The sequence below is a fragment of the Thamnophis elegans genome, chromosome 14, assembly GCF_009769535.1.
Source record: "Thamnophis elegans isolate rThaEle1 chromosome 14, rThaEle1.pri, whole genome shotgun sequence".
Lineage (NCBI taxonomy): Eukaryota > Metazoa > Chordata > Lepidosauria > Squamata > Colubridae > Thamnophis > Thamnophis elegans.
Window position 1 is genome coordinate 2,816,353 of NC_045554.1, and position 20,636 is coordinate 2,836,988.

A 20,636-nucleotide genomic window follows, 5' to 3' on the forward strand; every position below is an offset into this window, starting at 1 on the left:
CCCCTCCACACCTACTCCAGAGCCATGAAATTCCACCGGCAGATTATTTTTAGCAAGGTGAGAGTGCCTACGTCGATTCCCAGCCGCGTGAGATGCCGAAGTTGCAGGTGAGACCAGAATGAGATATTTAGTGTGGGGGGGGGGGGAAAGGCTTCAAGGTGTCAGCAGCGAGCTGTATTTCAACGAAGGAGGCCCCCGGATGACTCGGGAAGGAGGGAGGGGGGACCCGGAACCTTTTTATTTTATTTAGGAGTGAATATGGATCTTGAATTAGATTCCCCTGGAAGCAAATGAACTGCCGTGAGTCAATTAGATTACGAGCGGGATACAAACAGAATGAAGAAACGAAATAAAAAGGAACGAAATGAAATGAAGCGGCGAGCCCTGAAGGGCCAATTTGAGTCTTTCCGGCGTCCTCTTTCTGGACGGCTGCTAGCGGGTGATTGATTCAAAAGCCAGGTTAAATCATGTGAGCCTCTTCTTATTCTCTCTCCTTCTCTTGCAGACCAGGAAGGCACCGGGAGCGTGCGTGCGTCACAGCGGACAACCAGTTACAAAACTGGAGGAAAAGAGGTCTGGATAACGGCCGTCGCAATCTTATAGTCCCATCTCCGTTTAGAGCGCAAATGAAGGGAGTCCTCCGTGCACAACCCCCATTCCGCCCAACATGCCTGCCGTTAAGCGATACGTTCATGAAGTGCATTTTGCCCCGTGTTACGACCTTTCTCGCCACCCCCCCTTGTGAGAATTGCTGCTGATTAGGGAATAGCTAAGGAACAAGGGTTGGCTTGAGAGTAAAACCACAGGTGGACAATGAATGAGGAAGTAAAAGAGGAGCGAAAGGGGAGTGGAGTTTGCAGGAGACAATCAGTTCGCTTCATTGGTTCGTGACTCTCCGAGGCTCCTGGCCAAGTTTTGCAGATATCGGCCTGGCTGCTCTCCAAGCCAGAGAAGGTCTGTGACTGTAAATCCTCCCTCAAAAGACTGGATGTATGAGCCGAATTCACAGTCAATTAATAAAAAGGTTTTTTGTCAGGACCGGGAGTTTGCTTCGTGCTCTTGGGAAGCCTCAGTAAGAACACTGTATTCTATCTATGCTCTATTCTATTCTATTCCTTATTCTATTCTATTCCTTATTCTATTCTCGGTTCTATTCTATTCTACACTATTCCATTCTATTCTCTGTTCTATTCTATTCTTTATTTCATTCTATTTCTTATTCTATTCTATTCCAATATTCTATTCTATTCCTTATTCTATTCTCGATTCTATTCTATTCTACACTATTCCATTCTATTCTCTGTTCTATTCTATTCTATTCTTTATTCTATTCTATTCTTTATTCTATTCTATTCCAATATTCTATTCTATTCTATTCAAATATTTTATTCTATTTTATTCTCTGTTCTATTCCATTCCTTATTCTACTCTATTCTATTCCTTATTCTATTCTCGGTTCTATTCTACACTATTCTATTCTCGGTTCTATTCTATTCTATTCTATTTCTTATTCTATTCTATTCCAATATTCTATTCTATTCTATTCAAATATTCTATTCTATTCTATCCTATCCGCCCGGAGTCCTTCAGGATTGGGCGGCCTATAAATTTAATAAATAATAAATAAATAACAATAAAATTTAATAAATAATAATATTCAAATATTCTCTTCTCTTCTCTTCCTTATTCTATTCTATTCCAATATTCTATTCTATTCCAATATTCTATTCTATTCTATTCCAATATTCTATTCCATTCCACTTCTCAAACAGGGGATGGACACCTTCTCCTATCAAGGACATGATATGAAACGTGAAACAAATGAGCTTGTAACCTGCAGAGGAACTAAGAGCTATTCTAAAGTGGTCCGTGGAGACCTGGGCATCAAAACATCAAACCCGCAACTTTCATCTCCCTTCTGAAGACGGCAACCCAATTAAAGGAGAAACAGGTGACAGGCTTCACCGCTAAGCCGTTGCTTGGCAAAAGCACTCCGGAGCTCTCGATTCCCTGTTTGAGCAGAGCTGTCATTCCTTGCGTCCCCCACCACCGCCCTCCCTCCCCTTCCCCCAAATCTCTGGGAATTGGCAATAAAAGAAAGATTTGATTCACCTCTAATAGGTGTCAAGGCAAAAATCAATGCAGTGTCTGAAATCAAATGAAGCCCTTCTTGATGGAACAGGAGGAGAAAGCAAGAGAGAGAGAGGCAGAGAGAGAAGGAAGGAAGGAAGGAAGGAAGGAAGGAAGGAAGGAAGGAAGGAAGGAAGGAAACTGCACATGCACGCCCAGCCCAACTGAGCACCCACTCGGTGCCGAAAAGTTTTGCCATCACTGGTATAAGGTCTCCTGCCTTGAGCAGGGGGGGAGGGGGGTTGGACTGGAAGACCTCTGAGGTCCCCTTTCCAGTCCTAGGATTCCATGTGTGGCACATCTGGGAGAAAGAAGAAACACGAGAGCCTTCTGAGCAGGTTAAGGGTGGATTTAATGCAAACGAGACCTGTGCTCTCAACGGGAAAGCGGCTGTTACATAGGAAAGAAAGAGGAAGCTCCATCAGCGTGAGTTTTGCAGGTGCGTTTGTGTTCTGTGTAGATGGCTCGTCCCCCTTTGTTCCCTTCTGCATCTGTCCCGTTATATATAAAATAAAACCAGCACATGAATCTTACAAGGCCTATTGCTGGATGGGACCATCAACCTTTTATTTAATACGGTGGGGGGTAGATATAAAGACTCCCACCACACAATACTCCGGCCCCCAAACTCCACACCACCACCTGTATGAGTGCAAATTGATGTTCCCCAGCCAGTAGCTCAACAAATGTCCTTAAGATGTACGTTGCAGGCACACGCCTCTCTTCGGTGCTATCAAGTCAACGACTGATTGAAATGGAGATTGCCCAAGTCTTTGAGCCATAAGAAAGACATATCTTGACGTGTCCGCTGGATAAAATGGGGTTATGGAGAGGGCCCTCGGTGGTCTCCTTCCAAGCGAAGGCTTAAAAGAAGTGGCGTCATGGCGGGACGTGTTCCCAGGGTAGGGCTTGTCCCTTAGTGACGTGATGGTGGCGAGCGGCGGGCATCCGTTCTTCCTCCAAAGGGTTTGGAGGAAAGGAATCGTTTCTTCGCTTGAAGGTCAAACTCCAGCTTGGCCAACAGATCCACCCGTTGACAAGTCATTTGTCTTCTCAGACTGAGATCCCCACCTGTAAAATGGGAATAATCGTGACCTCCCTTGTCGTCCTGGTGGGACTAGGAATGAGTTATGGCAACAGCAAGAGCACTTATATACCGCTTCACAGTGCTCTACAGGCCTCTCTAAGCGGTTTACGGAGTCAGCCTCTTGCCCCCCCAACAATCCGGGTCCTCATTTTACTGACCTTGGAAGGAGGGAAGGCTGAGTCAGGATCGAACTGCTGGCAATGGGCAGAGTTAGACTGCAAGACTGCATTCTAACCTCTGGGAGGGAAGAAAGAAGGAAGGAAGGGAGGAAGGAAGGAAGGAAGGAAGGGCCAGGAATAGCACTTATATACCGCTTCACAGAGCTTTACAAGCCACTCTAAGCGGTTTACAGAGCCAGCCTCTTGCCCCCAACAATCCGGGTCCTCATTTTATCCACCTCGGAAGGACGAAAGGCTGAGTCAACCTTGAGCCTGGTGAGACTCGAACTGCCAAATTGCAGGCAGCTGGAAATCAACAGAAGTAGCCTGCAGTACTGCACTCTGACCACTGCGCCACCATGACCCATCCTTCCTTCCTTCCTTCCTTCCTTCCTTCCTTCCTTCCTTCCTTCCTTCCTTCAGTCATTCATTCATTCATTCATTCATTCATTCATTCATTCCCACTTGGCACTTAGACCTATATACCACTTCACAGTGCTTTTACAGCCCTCTCTAAGTGGCTTACAGAGCCAGCCTCTTGCCCCCCATCAATCTGGCTCCTCATTTTACCCACCTCGGAAGGACGGAAGGCTGAGTCAACCTTGAGCCTGGTGAGATTCAAACTGCCAAATTGCAGGCAGCCGGCAGTCAGCAGAAGTAGCCTGCAGTAATGTACTCTAGCCATTGCACCACTGTGGCTCATAGTTATGAATTATGCTTAGCAAAACACTTTTAACACAGAGCCCTTGACTGATGAGCCCTCGTCCATCAGTACAGATTTTGGAAATAAATCTGGAAGCAAAGAAGACCAGGGGACGTAGAGAAAAGGCCAAAAGGCACAACCACCAGCACGATATCCATCTTCACAAAAAGAGGTTTAATGGTCGAAAGATTTCTGAGCCCGGAAAACAAGGCGCGGAGGTTTACAAAATTACACTTGGCCGAGAAGGAATATATACGGCCGCTCATCCAGAACAGACAAATGCGAGGATGTTCGCTTAACTTCAGCAGACCTGAGATAAAAGTCGTGCTCGGAGCATAGATGAGACTCCCTGAGCAGCGATAGCTGCTGGGGCCACCAGCACGGACAAGATTATCAAAGGTCTTCTGGAAGGTTCGAGGTTCATTTTCGAGGTTCATTTTATTTATATGCCGCCCTATTCCCAACGGGACTCGGGGCGGCGCACAAGCCCAACGAGGGGAAGGGAAACACAAAACTACAACAAAAAGTACAGGGAATTTAAAACAACCAACAGCCACACGATTCGAGAGGGGAAGGGAACTCATCGACCCCAGGCCTGCCGACACAGCCAGGTTTTAACGGCTTTTCGGAAGGCCTGGAGAGAGGTGAGGGTCCGAATGTCTGCGGGGAGCTCGTTCCAAAGGGCCAGAGCCGCCACAGAGAAGGCCTTTGGGAGGTAATTGGCAGCAGGCGGTCTCTCAAGTATCCAGGTCCAATACCATGAAGGGCTTTATAAGTGACGACTAGCACCTTGAAGCGTATCCGGAGACCAATCGGTAACCAGTGCAGCTCGCGGAGGATAGGTGTAACGTGGATGTACCGAAGATGAGATGAGACTCTCAACAAGGACAAGCAGCGGCAAACCAGAAGAGAAAGCCCTTTGGTGTGACCACAGCCCACCTCCCAATCCTCTAACATGCGAGACGGTAGGCATCACATGTCAGGGTTGTGGATAACCAGCAATTGTTCTGTAAGCTACTGGGATGACATGGAAGTCAGTTCCGATGGGTAAGAATGAAAACTAGCCTGTGTCAACTGGCAAAGCATCCCTGGCCTGCTCTCAAGTTGCCATAGGCCGGGGGGGGACTGACGGATCAGCACGGCAGCCACAACCAGAAGCACATTCCACGCATACCTTTCTCAAGGCTGTATCCTAGGATACCTGCAACATCCGGAGGGGCGTGATCTCTACAGCATGCAAAAGTGCTCTGTTGTGATTTAAGACACTCTGGGATAAGTGGGGGGGAACGGGGTCATAATTGGGCCGTATATTACATGGGGACAGAGCTGGCTTCACTTGGGTACCTGCCGACAGTTGTTTTTGAAGCTTGGCTCGAGGCTCATGATTTAATTAGGGCATCCTCAGAACCCTGACAACCTGATTTTTCTGGATACAAACACAAGACTATGTCCAGGGGTGTCGAACTTAGTTCTGCCCGTCAAAACGGGCTCCCAGGCTCGGTTTTCGGCTGCAAACGTCTCCTGCAACCCTCTGCCAGGGAAAAAGGAGCTTGGGAGGGCTGCGTGCAGAAGGTTGCAGGAGGCCCTCGCAGCTGAAAACGGAGCCCGGGAGCCCGCTTTCGCTGGCAGAGGCACTGGGGGGGGGGCATTCCTTCACTGTTCCCAGGGTGGCCCTGTGGGCCATAACTAAGCACCCCGTGGGCTGGATTTGGCCCGTGGGCCTTGAGTTCAACACCCCTGACTATGTCCGTAGGTCTACATGAGTAGAGTAAGCAGGTTAGGAAGGAGAGATTTAGTTGCACCCCTGTAAGAGGTCTAAGGAGGTATTCATACAAGACGTAAGTAATAGCAGCAAGAAGATTAGAAGACCAGGAGAAGATCTTGCATCCCATTCGTATCCCTCTGGAACTTTTTCCTTGGATCCTGCTGTCTTTTCTTGGAATAGAAAAAACAGGGTGATGCCAATATTCGCCTCCGATATTCCAGACTGGTTGAGATGGTGGGGATGTAGATCCATTTGTTATAAAAAAATGTCCTTTTTAATAAATTGAATAAAAGTGTTACGGAGTAGATCAGGAGTCTGCAGACTTGGCCAACTTTGAGATTTCAACTCCCCAGAATTCCTCAGCCAGATTTTGTCATATTTGAAGACCCCTGGAGTAAAGGAGTGTTAACATAGAAGGTACAGACAGGTATAGGTGTCAACTCATAAAGTTGCCATGGTGAGGAAAGGGGGGGGGAGCACATTCCAAGCATAGTTTCCGCTTGAGTCGGATCTCAGATTACCGCAGCAGACTTGGGAGGGGTACACCTCATTGGTGAATGTGATTTATGTCACAGACTGAGGGAAGGGAGGAAACAGGAGTAAAGTTCAGCTATAATTCAAATGACGCTTAGATCTGACTGCATTAGGGTATTGCCAAAATGGTGCTCCTAATAAAGGAGTGGTTTTCTTTTGAAACTTGGCTTGAGGCTCATGAATCCATTAGGGTTTTTCGGAAACCTGACGGTAGGGACTTAAGATATTTTCGAGCGATAACTAGGGAAGATGTAACACCTTTGTTCAAGAATATTCTGGAATGCGGGAGGCAGAAGATCTGTGTGGTTTCTGTGCGCCAAATTTGGGTTTGCAAGCAACATTGAGTCGTAAACAAATTGGTCTGAGTTCATATAAGATATTAGGCCACCAAAAAATCACCACCTAACCAAGATTAAAACTAACCACACCTAGTCAATTATGTGAACCCAGCCATCTGCTTTTATCTGCCTTACAACATCCTTTGTCACTTACAAAGTGTGTTGTGTGACAGACAGACAGAGCAAATGTTCTTAGAAGCAGCAACCTGCAATTCCACCTTTTCAAATCTAAACCAGCAGGTAGTTCGCTCCATGATTAAGGCGTCACAGCCTGTCAAAGGCAGATTGTGGAAGAAATTATGGGATGCTGCTCCTAGCTGCATCCATGGAGGCCCCTCCATCAATTCAACTGCATCATGGACATTAGAAACAACTTACAGACATCTGAACACAAAAGAGTTCATTTATACAAGCAACAGAAAATATTCAAGAATCTTTAGAACATTCAATTTCCTAAGAAAAGCATAGTAAGAAAGGTAAAGTTTCCCCTCACACATATGTGCTAGTCGTTCCCGACTCTAGGGGGCGCTGCTCATCCCTGTTTCAAAGCCGAAGAGCCAGCGCTGTCCAAAGACATCTCTGTGGTCATGTGGCTGGCATGACTCAACGCCGAAGGCGCACGGAACGCTGTTCCCTTCCCACCAAAGGTGGCTCCTATTTTTCTACTTGCATTTTTAACGTGCTTTCGAACTGCTAGGTTGGCAGAAGCTAGGACAAGGAACGGGAGCTCACTTGGTTACGCAGCGCTAGGGATTCGAACCGCCAAACTGCCGACCTTTCTTATCGACAAACTCAGCGTCTTAGCCACTGAGCTACCGCATCCCTATGGTAAATATGAGGCATGGTAAACTCTTGTAATTTTCTCAATAGCATGAGATAAGACTCGGCTTCTTGAAATTAATCTCAGGAGGAAACACCCCCCCCCCAAAAAAAGAGCATAAAATATGGACAATATTTCGGTCCCTCTCATCAAGACAAATCAAGCATCCTAAGACGTTACCTGAAGCGTGATTTGTTCCAGTTTTGCTTCCAGGGATCGGTTCTCCTCTTCTAACCTCCTTCGCTCAGTTTCCAGTTCCTCAACCTTTAACCTGGAAGAGAAAGATTTGACGTTGTCTTAATTAGCCCTTAACGGGTGGTGGTTTTTTTTGCATCCTTGTGAATTTAGATATTGTAGTTTACTCTGCAGGAACTGGATATGTCTAGTTTAACGAAAAGAAGGACTAGGGGAGACATGATAGCAGTCTTCCAATATCTCAGGGGTTGCCCCAAAGAAGAGGGAGTCAAGCTATGCTCCAAAACACCTGAGGGCAGGACAAGAAGCAATGGGTGGAAACTAATCAAGGAGAGAAGCAACTTAGAACAATTAGAACAATTAACCAATCAAGGAGAGAAGCAACTTAGAACCATTAGAATAATTAACCAATCAAGGAGAGAAGCTACTTAGAACAGTTAGAACAATTAACCAATCAAGGAAAGAAGCAACTTAGAACAATTAGAACAATTAACTAGTGGAACAACTTGCCTCCAGAAGTTGTGAATGCCCCAACACTGGAAGTTTTTAAGAAGAGATTGGACAATCATTTGTCTGAAGTGGTGTAGGGTTTCCTGCCTAAGCAGGGGGTTGGACTAGAAGACCTCCAAGGTCCCTTCCAACACTGTTATTCTATTCTTTTGTGAAAAACCTGGAGTCAGGATGCTCATTTTAACCTCCCGGGGTTTCTCACCCAAGTGGAATTAAGCAGGCTTTCCAGAAGTTGAGTGCGACCCTCAAGCTGAATCCTCCTGGAAACTCAAGTTACCTGCGTTGGGGAGGTGATTTTATGCAGCTGTGTCACGTCCCTGAAATAATGTGTCTCCTCTGAACCTCAAGAGGGCTAATTAAGCTAATGAAGGTTTAATTATGAAAACACAGGAAAGGCCCTACGGGAGGGGGATGAAGTCCAATCTAATCTCCATTTAATGGCACTGGCTTTGCTCAGATCCACAAGTGAGTCTTCGATGGTGCTTTTCTGGAGCCTCTAAAGAACATCAGAGCTGATGGAGAAAAGAAGGACCAGGGGAGACATGATAGCAGTGTTCCAATATCTCAGGGGTTGCCCCAAAGAAGAGGGAGTCAAGCTATTCTCCAAAGCACCTGATAGGACAAGAAACAATGGCCCCACTTTCAGGCTCAGCCTCCCTCCTACATCATGGGAAGCAATGGGTGGAAACTAATCAAAGAGAGAAGCAACTTAGGACTAAAGTTCCTGACAGTGAGGACAATTAAAAACAACTTGCCACCAGAAGTTGGGAATGCCCCAACACTGGAAGTTTCTAAGAAGATGTTTGGATATCCATTTGTCCGAAGTGGCGTAGGCTTTCCTGCCTAAGCAGGGGGTTGGACTAGAAGACCTTCAAGGTCCCTTCCAAGTCTGTTATTCTAAGCGAGGACTCGCCAATAGTGCTTTCCTGGGCGCTCTGAAGAACATCAAGAGGGAGAAACGAAGACTCAAACGAGGGCCATTAAAGGTGGCTCAGAAACCGGAGAAGAACGTGGCTTTCTGATCAGCCCCACAGCAGCCAATAATAATTTTAAAAAAAGCTAATACAATTCTTGGTTGTATAAACAGAAGTATAAAATGAAAATCACGTGACGTATTAAGTATCATTTTATAAAAACCTTAGTAAGGCCACACCTGGAATGATGTGAAAAAGATGTGGAGACTCTAGAATGAGGGCAGAGAAGAGCAACAAAGAGGATTAGGGGACTGGAGGCTGAAACATACGAAGAACAGTTGCAGGAACTGGGCATGTCTAGTTTAATGAAAAGAAGGACTAGGGGAGACATGATAGCAGTCTTCCAATATCTCAGGGGTTGCCCCAAAGAAGAGGGAGTCAAGCTATTCTCCAAAGCACCTGAGGGCAGGACAAGAAGCAATGGGTGGAAACTAATCAAGGAGAGGAGCAAGCTGGAATTAAGGAGCTTCTTGAGTTCTGAGCTGGATGATTGAACATCTCCAATAGACAGTGGCTTCCAGAAGCTGTGAATGCTCCAACACTGGAGGTTTTTAACAAGAGATTGGACAACCCTTTGACTGAAGTGATGTAGGGTTTCCTGCTTGAGCAGGGGGTTGGACTAGAAGACCTCCAAGGTCCCTTCCGACTCTTGTCACTCTGTTCGTCTGTTGCAAAGTCACGGCGAGAAACGCAGGTCTTCTGATATCTCAGGGGTTGCCCCAAAGAAGAGGGAGTCAAGCTATTCTCCAAAGCACACAAGGGCAGGACAAGAAGCAATGGGTGGAAACTAATCAAGGAGAGAAGCAACCTAGAATTAAGGAGGAAATTCCTAACAGTGAGGACAATTAACCAGTGGAACTGCTTGCCACCAGAAGCTGCGGGTGCTTCATCACTGGAGGTTTTCAAGAAGTGACTGGACTGAAATGGTACCTCCTGCTTGAGCGGGGGGGGCTGGACTAGAGGACCTCCAAGGTCTCGTCCGGCTCTGCTCTCTTCTTAGTCAAAACCATCCATTTTCCAAATCCGTAGCTGACAGGGAGGATTTACCGCGTGTTTTTTATTTATTCCGGTTCAAAATGTTCCTTTTAACTCCCGGCAAATTTTTAAAAAACAACAATAATAATAACCCAACAGAAACAGTTTTTCATCCTCCTGGGTGGAAAAGAACCTGTTACGCTATCAAAGGCCCGAAGCGGCCTCTCGCTACGGACATCACCAAGAGGGGCTAATGTGATTTATGGGAGGCCAGGTGGAGGTGAAGGACTGGCAGCGTTAATATTACTTTGTGTTGTTTCCTCAGAAGTAATAATGTTGAGAAAGAGAATTTTCACATATAACCGCTATAAAAGAAAAAGTGTGATTAAAAGAACGCTTTGTTCTCCGAAGCAGGATTGGGAGAGGGGGAGGAGGGGGCTAGGTGGGCAGAGATGTAGATAAAGTCTTTTAAGCTTCCTTAAAAGATAATTTACTTTCCATATTAAAAGAAACAGAAGACAAAAGATATATATATATATACACACACATATATAAAACCTCTCGTGCATTGGATGTGAATACACATTTTTTTTTGAGGGAGGTGGAAATTAACCTGGATGCCTGAATTCTCCAGGGGCTGCATTGCGGGTGTGAGTTGTGCAAATATATGTGTATGTGGGTGTGGGTGTGATTTTAACCATCCAATGTTCATGTAGGTAGGCAGCTACAGGTTCGCACTAGTTTGGTGTGTACCTCCCTGGTCCAAAAATATATATATTTATATATATATTTAGCAATGGGAATATTGGCAGAGACCAGAGAAGGAACTGGGCATCGGGGCAGTGGGCAGAAACGAAAAAACTACATCCAACACACAGCCAAGGATCAGGTGAAAACAACCCAAAATCACTTGTGAATCAGTGGTGGGATTCATTTTTTTTACTAGTGGTTTGGTGGGCACGGCTTGGTTGGCACAGCATGGCTTGGTGGGCATGGGAGGGGAAGGATACTGCAAAATCTCCATTCCCTCCCCACTCCAGGGGAAGGACACTGCAAAATCTCCATTCCCTCCGCACTCCAGGGGAAGGATACTGCAAAATCTCCATTCCCTCTCCACTCCAGGGGAAGGATACTGCAAAATCCCCATTCCCTCTCCACTCCAGGGGAAGGATACTGCAAAATCTCCATTCCCTCTCCACTCCAGGGGAAGGATACTGCAAAATCTCCATTCCCTCTCCACTCCAGGAGAATACTATAAAATCTCCATTCCCTCCTCACTCCAGGGGAAGGATACTGCAAAATCTCCATTCCCTCTCCACTCCAGGGGAAGGATACTGCAAAATCCCCATTCCCTCTCCACTCCAGGGGAAGGATACTGCAAAATCTCCATTCCCTCTCCACTCCAGGGAAAGGATACTGCAAAATCTCCATTCCCTCTCCACGAGAATACTATAAAATCTCCATTCCCTCCTCACTCCAGGGGAAGGATACTGCAAAATCTCCATTCCCTCCCCACTCCAGGGGAATACTATAAAATCTCCATTCCCACCCCACTCCAGGAGAATACTATAAAATCTCCATTCCCTCTCCACTCCAGGGGAAGGATACTGCAAAATCTCCATTCCCTCTCCACTCCAGGGGAAGGATACTGCAAAATCTCCATTCCCTCTCCACTCCAGGAGAATACTATAAAATCTCCATTCCCACCCCACTCCAGGAGAATACTATAAAATCTCCATTCCCTCTCCACTCCAGGGGAAGGATACTGCAAAATCTCCATTCCCTCTCCACTCCAGGAGAATACTATAAAATCTCCATTCCCACCCCACTCCAGGAGAATACTATAAAATCTCCATTCCCTCTCCACTCCAGGGGAAGGATACTGCAAAATCCCCATTCCCTCTCCACTCCAGGGGAAGGATACTGCAAAATCTCCATTCCCTCTCCACTCCAGGGGAAGGATACTGCAAAATCTCCATTCCCTCTCCACTCCAGGAGAATACTATAAAATCTCCATTCCCACCCCACACCAGGAGAATACTATAAAATCTCCATTCCCTCCTCACTCCAGGGGAAGGATACTGCAAAATCCCCATTTCCTCCCACTCCAGGGAAAGGATACTGCAAAATCTCCATTCCCTCCGCACTCCAGGGGAAGGATACTGCAAAAATCTCCATTCCCTCTCCACTCCAGGGGAAGGATACTGCAAAATCCCCATTTCCTCCCCACTCCAGGGGAAGGATACTGCAAAATCCCCATTCCCTCCTCACTCCAGAGGAAGGATACTGCAAAATCCCCATTTCCTCCCGATCAGCTGGGACTCAGGAGGCAGAGAATAGATGGGGTTGTGGGTCAGTCAGAGGTAGCATTTACCGGTTCTCCGAACGACTCAAAATTTCTGCTACCGGTTCTCCAGAACTGGTCAGAACCTGCTGAATGCCATCCCTCCCTGTTGTGAATAGATAAAATCAGTAACTTTATTGCTTATTGCCTAGGTTACAAGAATCTTGCCCCAGACTGCCCTCCTTTGCCTAGGAACGACCGGATAGGGATTCATGGATCTCGGGAGGAGAATCAAACTGGCGCCTTATGTGGCTTACTCAAAGGCTCCGCGCTAGGCCATTGCTTGACTCCTCCCTCCAGTTTCCCAACAGCAATTTCTAAGTGTGCATCCTCTTTCGTCCTACTTTTCATCAGAATGAGTCTCCGGTGGAACCATGGATGGAAGATGAAATGGGGAAACAATAGCTGGTCCTCAGCTCTATTGTGCCTGCTGATAACAGCTGGTGCACTTCAATTATTGGGAGAGGGTTGAATTGATGTCTACTCACAATGGGTCCAGCAGGTGGGCGGAGCTCCAAAGGTATCCTGCAAAATCCCCTACTAATCGTGGAAGGCGAGACGATATTAATTTACCTGAGCACCCTGGAAACCATCTCTCCAGGACGGAAGGAAGATGATCATGGCAAGAGGTTGATCTCCAGCCTTGTCCAGTAATTAAGGAAGGAACAACTTCAGACAGTGGGAAAGAATATTTGGCTTCAACTGTCTATTGCTTGGAACTACAACAGTGGTGAAACTCAACTTTTTTTACTACTGGTTCTGTGGGCTTGGTGGACATGGCAGGGGAAGGACACTGCAAAATCTCCATTCCTACCCCCTTCTAGGGGCCAGCCAGAGGTGGCATTTGCCGAACTACTCAAAATTTCTATTACCAGTTCTCCGAACTACTCAAAATTTCTGCTACCGGTTCTCCGGACTATTCAAAATTTCTGCTACCGGTTCTCCGGACTACTCAAAATTTCTTCTACCGGTTCTCCAAACTACTCAAAATTTCTGCTACCGGTTCTCCAAACTACTCAAAATTTTTGCTACCGGTTCTCCGAACTACTCAAAATTTCTGCTACCGGTTCTCCGAGCTACTCAAAATTTCTGCTACCGGTTCTCCGAACTACTCAAAATTTCTGCTACTGGTTCTCCAAACTACTCAAAATCTCTGCTACTGGTTCTCCAAACTACTCAAAATTTCTGCTACCGGTTCTCCGAGCTACTCAAAATTTCTGCTACCGGTTCTCCGAACTACTCAAAATTTCTGCTACCGGTTCTCCGAACTACTCAAAATTTCCACTACCGGTTTTGTGAACTACTCAAAATTTCTGCTACCGGTTCTCCAGAACCTGTCAGAACCTGCTGGATTTCACCCCTGAATCACACAACCCAGAAGGAACAGAATCTGGATTCTGGGTTTAGTTGGACCGGCAAATGCCACCTCTGGCTGGCCCCAGAGTGGGGAGGGAATGGAGATTTTGCAGTATCCTTTCCCCTGCCACGCCCACCAAGCCACGCCAACAGAACCTGTAGTAAAACAAAGTTGAATTTTACCAGTGGTTTTGATGTTTGATACTTGCTGGGAAATGTAAGCAAAGCATGCTGGCTGGGGAATTCTGGAATTTGAAGTCTACTGATCTTATTATGGTAATTCCCGAGGTTGAAACCCATTCCTTTACACCATGGGCTCGGCTATGCCCCTTCAGAAGAACTATCAAATTCTGCACATCGCTTTTAGGAGGGTTTGTCTACCCATTTGTGGAGCGGTTCCCTTTATCATTCCTCCCTTATTCAGGAAACAGCACACGACAGCAGGAGTTCCTGCTGAAATCTCATCGATGGCTACCCTACCGACAGATCTCATGCCATTCCTTATCGGTGCTTCCTTATTTATCTCTGCTCAAAAGGCAGCCAGGAAAAATAATAAGGGAACAAACCGCCATCAATCAAGGAAGGCTGATGGCCTAACAGGAGGAGATAGCTAAGAAGACATGAAGAAGCCCATCAGTGCCAACCGGAAAGAATGGAAAGCTTCCAGCATTTGAAGCAGAAGGAAAAGGGGAGGGGAGGGGAGACACAGGGTGGCCACGTCCCCCGCAGTGGTTGCACACTGAGATGTCGCGCATGATGCCCAAACCACAAATGATAATGTGTAAGAGCTAGTTGGCTCGCATTTTAATTCCTCTTCAGGTCTCACGGAACGAAAGCAGAAAGCATGTCAGGGAGTTGATGAGCGATGAATTGCTTGGCCTTTAAATCATCCATCAACTATCTCGCCACGAATGTAAACTGCGGGAAGCACCAGCCGGAGAGATAGCTATTGGGAGGGCCGAATGGGTGAGAATTTACACAACGTCTTTCTTTTTTTTTTCCACTGCTGGGAGAGGGAAGAAGCCATTTTCTGCTTTAGGAAACATGGAGCGGCTTGGAGAACATCTGCTAGTAGGGCGTAAGACAGGATTTAGCAAACCGTGGCTCTGGAGCTGCATGTGGCCCTTTCGTCCATCTGTCACTCAAAAATATGCGTCTCAACCGCCAATGTGCGACACCCGCCGGCATGCGATTTATTGAGCCTTTTGACCTCCGGTAGGCCAACCGTAGATAAATCCAAGAGAGGTTTCAGAAGGAAAAAGAATGCGCAATTCGACTACATACGCTACTTTTGTGGCTGCTCGGGAAATAGTCAGGAACTGAAAGGGTTTGTGTGGCTCCCGATGTTTTCTTTTGTGCGAGAAATGGGTCCCAATGGCTTAAGGTTGCCGACCCATGGTGTAGGAGCTAAGATTTGTTGGATTTGCCCTGTAGGAACCCAAGTGTAGAAGGGCAGGCAAAGCTAGATGGTGGAGTTAAACATGTCAGAAGCTTGGAATCCTTGCGTTGCCACGAGCAACCCAAGTCAAACACTCCTTGAAGTCTGTTGACCCTGATCTGGTGTCGATTCAGGTTTGAACTTTAGTTGGTTAGATTCTTGAGTATCGGCCGAGCAATACATCCTTGTAAATTGCAGCTTAATGTACACCCTCATCCTACACCTGTTGTTGTTGGTAGTTGCGAAGTCGCGTCTGACCCATCGCAACACCATGGACAACATTCCTCCAGGCCTTCCTGTCCTCTACCATCCTCTAGAGTCCATTGAAGCTCATGCCAACTGCTTTGGTGACTCCATCCAGCCACCTCCTCCTCTGCCGTCCCCTTCTTCTTTTGCCCTCCATCCTTCCCAGCATGAGGCTCTTCTCCAGGGAGTCCTTCTTCCTTCTCCTTAGGTGGCCAAAGAATTTGAGTTTCCTCTTCAGGATCTGGCCTTCTAAAGAGCAGCCAGGGTGGATCTCCTCCTGGACTGACCGGTTGGATGGCCTTGTAGTCCTTCTTCTTTTGCCTTCCATCCTTCCCAGCATGAGGCTCTTCTCCAGGGAGTCCTTCTTCCTTCTCCTTAGGTGGCCAAAGAATTTGAGTTTCCTCTTCAGGATCTGGCCTTCTAAAGAGCAGTCAGAGTGGATCTCCTCCAGGACTGACCGGTTGGATGGCCTTGTAGTCCTTCTTCTTTTGCCCTCCATCGTTCCCAGCATGAGGCTCTTCTCCAGGGAGTCCTTCTTCCTTCTCATCGGGTGGCCAAAGTCTTTTGTGTATCCTCTTCAGGATCTGGCCTTCTAAAGAGCAGTCAGGGGTTGATCTCCTCTAGGACTGACCAGTTGGATGGCCTTGTAGTCCTTCTTCTTTTGCCCTCCATCCTTCCCAGCATGAGGCTCTTCTCCAGGGAGTCCTTCTTCCTTCTCATTAGGTGGCCAAAGTCTTTGAGTTTCCTCTTCAGGATCTGGCCTTCTAAAGAGCAGCCAGGGTTGATCTCCTCTAGGACTGACCGGTTGGATGGCCTTGCAGTCCTTCTTCTTTTGCCCTCCATCGTTCCCAGCATGAGGCTCTTCTCCAGGGAGTCCTTCTTCCTTCTCATTAGGTGGCCAAAGTCTTTGAGTTTCCTCTTCAGGATCTGGCCTTCTAAAGAGCAGTCAGGGTTGACTTCCTCTAGGACTGACCGATTGGATGGCCTTGCAGTTCTTCTTCTGCCCTCCATCATTCCCAGCATGAGGCTCTTCTCCAGGGAGTCCTTCTTCCTTCTCATTAGGTGGCCAAAGTCTTTGAGTTTCCTCTTCAGGATCTGGCCTTCTAAAGAGCAGCCAGGGTGGATCTCCTCTAGGACTGACCAGTTGGATGGCCTTGTAGTCCTTCTTCTTTTGCCCTCCATCGTTCCCAGCATGAGGCTCTTCTCCAAGGAGTCCTTCTTCCTTCTCATCAGGTGGCCAAAGACTTTGAGTTTCCTCTTCAGGATCCGGCCTTCTCAAGAGCAGTCAGGGTTGACCTCCTACAGGACTGACCGGTTGGATGGCCTTGCAGTCCAAGGGACTCAATGCAGGAGGAGTCTTCTTCTCCAGCACGTCCTACACTTAAGCTACAGATATCCGCCACTATTGCAAAGTTTAAAATGTGAGCGGTGCAAATTGTATACTCTTTCACCGAACTCCTGCTGCTTCAGAAGGGTCCCCCCCGCCCTACTAACTCTCAAAATGAAAGCCGGATAATTTTATTTCGAGAGGCAATCTACCTGTCAGCTTGGCACGCCATAAATTGAGAAAGTAATCCATCATCTATAAGTGGCATCCGAGTTCATCTAATTAGTGGGATGGCAGAACTGGAAGAGACAAAGGATGCCTGTGGATTCGGTAAGGCCTCTCTCTCTCTCTGGCTTCCAAAGTCATTAATCTCGGTCTGGGATCCTTGCTAGTTTGGGGTGGAAGCGGGATCCTGGGCAGGATCCCATGGCATTTGTCACGTTACTGATGTTCTTGAACATGTGGCTTTTGTCTATTGAAATGACAGCAGTGGGAAAAGTTACCAAGGCCCTGAATGTTGCTTATCATCGTTTATTTATTTTTATTTATTTTTTATTGGACATTTATAGGCCGCCCTTTTCCCTGAGGGGACTCAGGGCGGCTTACAATCACAAAGGAAAGGGAGTGTAGGACAGTACAAAAAGAAATGTGAACAAAAGTAAATTAAACAATAAAACTCAACATTCACTCAACATTCGGGAGGGGCGAAAATAGACTTATCCCCAGGCCTGACGGGCTAGCCAGTTCTTGAGGGCTGTGCGGAAGGCCTGGACGGTGGTGAGGGTACGAATCTCCACGGGGAGATTGTTCCATAGTGTCGGAGCCGCAACAGAGAAGGCTCTCCTCCGGGTAGTCGCCAGTCGGCACTGACTGGCGGATGGAATACGGAGGAGGCCAACTCTATGCGATCTTATGGGACGAAGGGAGGTAATTGGCAGAAGGCGGTCTCTCAAATAGCCAGATCCACTACCATGGAGCGCTTTATAGGTGGTGAGTAGGACCTTGAAGTGCACCCGGAGATCGACAGGTAGCCAGTGCAGCTCGCGGAGGATCGGTGTTATGTGGGTGAACCGTGGTGCGCCCATGATCACTCGCGCGGCCGCATTCTGGACTAGCTGAAGTCTCCGGATGTTCTTCAAGGGCAGCCCCATGTAGAGCACATTACAGTATTCCAGCCTGGAGATCACAAGGGCTCGAGTGACTGTTGTGAGGGCCTCCCGATTCAGGTAGGGCCGCAACTGGCGCACCAGGCGAACCTGGGCAAATGCCCCCCTGGTCACAGCTGAGAGATGGTGGTCAAAAGTCAGCTGTGGGTCCAGAAGGACAACAACAATCGTTATTGTAATCATAATCAGTATTTGATTATGATATACTGATGTTATACTGATATTGAGTCTGTCACCTGCATCTCCATCACTGGTTTGGCTCTGCAACCCAACAAGACAGACAGAGACTTCAGAGGAGAATCAGAACTGCAGAAAAAGCGCCATTGCTAATAACCTGCCTTCCATCGAGGACCTGCACACTGCACGAGTCAAAAAGAGGGCTGGGAAAATATCTACAGACCCCTCACATCCTGGACATCAATTGTTTCAACTCCTACCTTCAAAATGACGCTATAGGGCACTGCACACCAAGACAACTAGACACAAGGACAGTTCCCCCCCCCCTCCGCGAATGCCATCACTCTGCTAAAAAAATAATTCCCACAACATTGTCAATAATTTACTAAGACTGTATTACTATTATTCTTCTCTTCCTTCCTGGTACCTCTCTCTTCCCATTTATGACTATAACCATGTTTTTGTATCTTTCAATTTCTATCCTTTTTATTTGTTTCCTACTACGATTTGATAGCTTATAACCTTGACTATCACTAAGGGTTGTATCTTTTTATTCTTGATGAATGTATTTTATTCTCCTTATGTATACTGAGACCATATGCACCAATAAAGAATTCTATTCTATTCCTTATTCTATTCCATTCTATTCTGCTCCAATTCTATTCTATTCCATTCCTTATTCGATTCCATTCTATCTATTCTATTCCATATTCTATTCCATTCCCTATTCTATTCTATTCCTTATTCTATTCTATTCTGCTCTAATTCTATTCTATTCCATTCTGTTCTATTCTATTCCTTATTCTATTCCATTCCCTATTCTATTCTACTCCTTATTCTATTCTATTCCTTATTCTATTCCATTCTGTTCTATCTATTCTATTCTATTCCATTCCCTATTCTATTCTATTCCTTATTCTATTCCATTCCCTATTCTATTCTACTCCTTATTCTATTCTATTCTGCTCTAATTCTATTCTATTCCATTCTGTTCTATTCTATTCCTTATTCTATTCCATTCCCTATTCTATTCTACTCATTCTATTCTATTCTGCTCTAATTCTATTCTATTCCATTCCTTATTCTATTGCATTCCGTTCTATCTATTCTATTCTATTCTATTCTATTCCATTCCCTATTCTATTCTATTCTGTTCCTTATTCTATTCTATTCCATTCTCTATTCTATTCTACTCCTTATTCTATTCTATTCTGCTCTAACTCTATTATATTCCATTCCTTATTCTATTCTATTCCATTCTCTATTCTATTCTACTCCTTATTCTATTCTATTCTGCTCTAACTCTATTATATTCTATTCCTTATTCTATTCCATTCCATTCCCTATTCTATTCCTTATTCTATTCTGCTCTACTTTTTATTCTATTCCCTGAATGTCGGTTATTATCATTACTGTAATCATAATCAGTATCTGATTATGATATACTGAACGTTATATCGATCCCCAGGTTGGGGCAGAAGTTCTCCTAGGAGCAATCATGGAGTTGGAAGAGACTTAACTCCATCTCTTCTCCTCAGCTCTATCACTATGAGTAAAAAGGAGGACATTCACCTCAGCGTATCCAGCTCTCCTTTGGCGAGGAAGTTGCTGGGCTCCACAGTGAAGGCTTGCTTCTTCAGCATCTGAAGTTCTATCTCCAGCTACAAAATAAAAAGAAGAGGTGGAAGTTAGCTTTGCGTGGTGTGGCCACCAGGCATCGAGACACTTCCGCACCCATGAAGTATAGAAATAGCAGTTAGACTTTATATACCGCTTCATAGGGCTTTCAGCCCTCTCTAAGCAGTTTACAGAGTCAGCATATCGCCCCCACAGTCTGGCTCCTCATTTCACCCACCTCGGAAGGATGGAAGGCTGAGTCAACCTTGAGCCGGTGAGATTTGAACCGCCGAACTGCAGAGAGCAGTCAGCTGAAGTGGCCTGCAGTACTGCACTCTAACCACTGCGCCACCTCAGCTCTTATGAGTACGAGATGAAGACAATGGGAGGCTCGGTCGCATGGTTCAAAGTGAAACAGACTGCAAACCCGTATTATAGGATTGATCTTGCCCATAGTTTGTTAAACAAGCCGTCATATTTCTGTTTACTAATCAAGCTCAGCTCTTGCAGCTGGGTTGACACCTCCTGTTCAATGAAAATAACCAAGGTCTATGGAGATTTTCAGTCATTGAAGTCACCCAAAGATGCTTTTTCAAGAGGCTACTGGACTTTCTATTTTTTCTTCGAAGACATTTTGCTTCTTCATCCGAGAGGCAAAATGTTTCCAAAGAAAAAGAGAGTCCAGTTGCCTCTTGAAAAAGCACCTTTGGGACAAAAACATCCAATGAACGCTATTATTATGGCTTCCATAAGAAGGTGATAAATCTCTATTACAA

The 20,636-nt window shown here is 46.2% G+C and overlaps 1 protein-coding gene across 1 annotated transcript in view; it reads right to left on the minus strand.

Moving 5' to 3' along the window:
• The window catches only part of LOC116517813 (mitotic spindle assembly checkpoint protein MAD1-like), a 102,439-nt gene extending 82,125 nt beyond the window's left edge, over nucleotides 1-20,314 (minus strand). The window contains exons 1-3 of the mRNA XM_032230989.1: nucleotides 20,288-20,314; nucleotides 19,816-19,904; nucleotides 7,716-7,806 (exon numbers count right to left, since the gene is read on the minus strand). Of these exons, the coding sequence (XP_032086880.1) occupies nucleotides 7,716-7,806; nucleotides 19,816-19,904; nucleotides 20,288-20,314 (207 nt within the window). The remainder of the gene's footprint in view (nucleotides 1-7,715; nucleotides 7,807-19,815; nucleotides 19,905-20,287) is intronic.
• Between the last annotated feature and the right edge of the window lie 322 nt (nucleotides 20,315-20,636).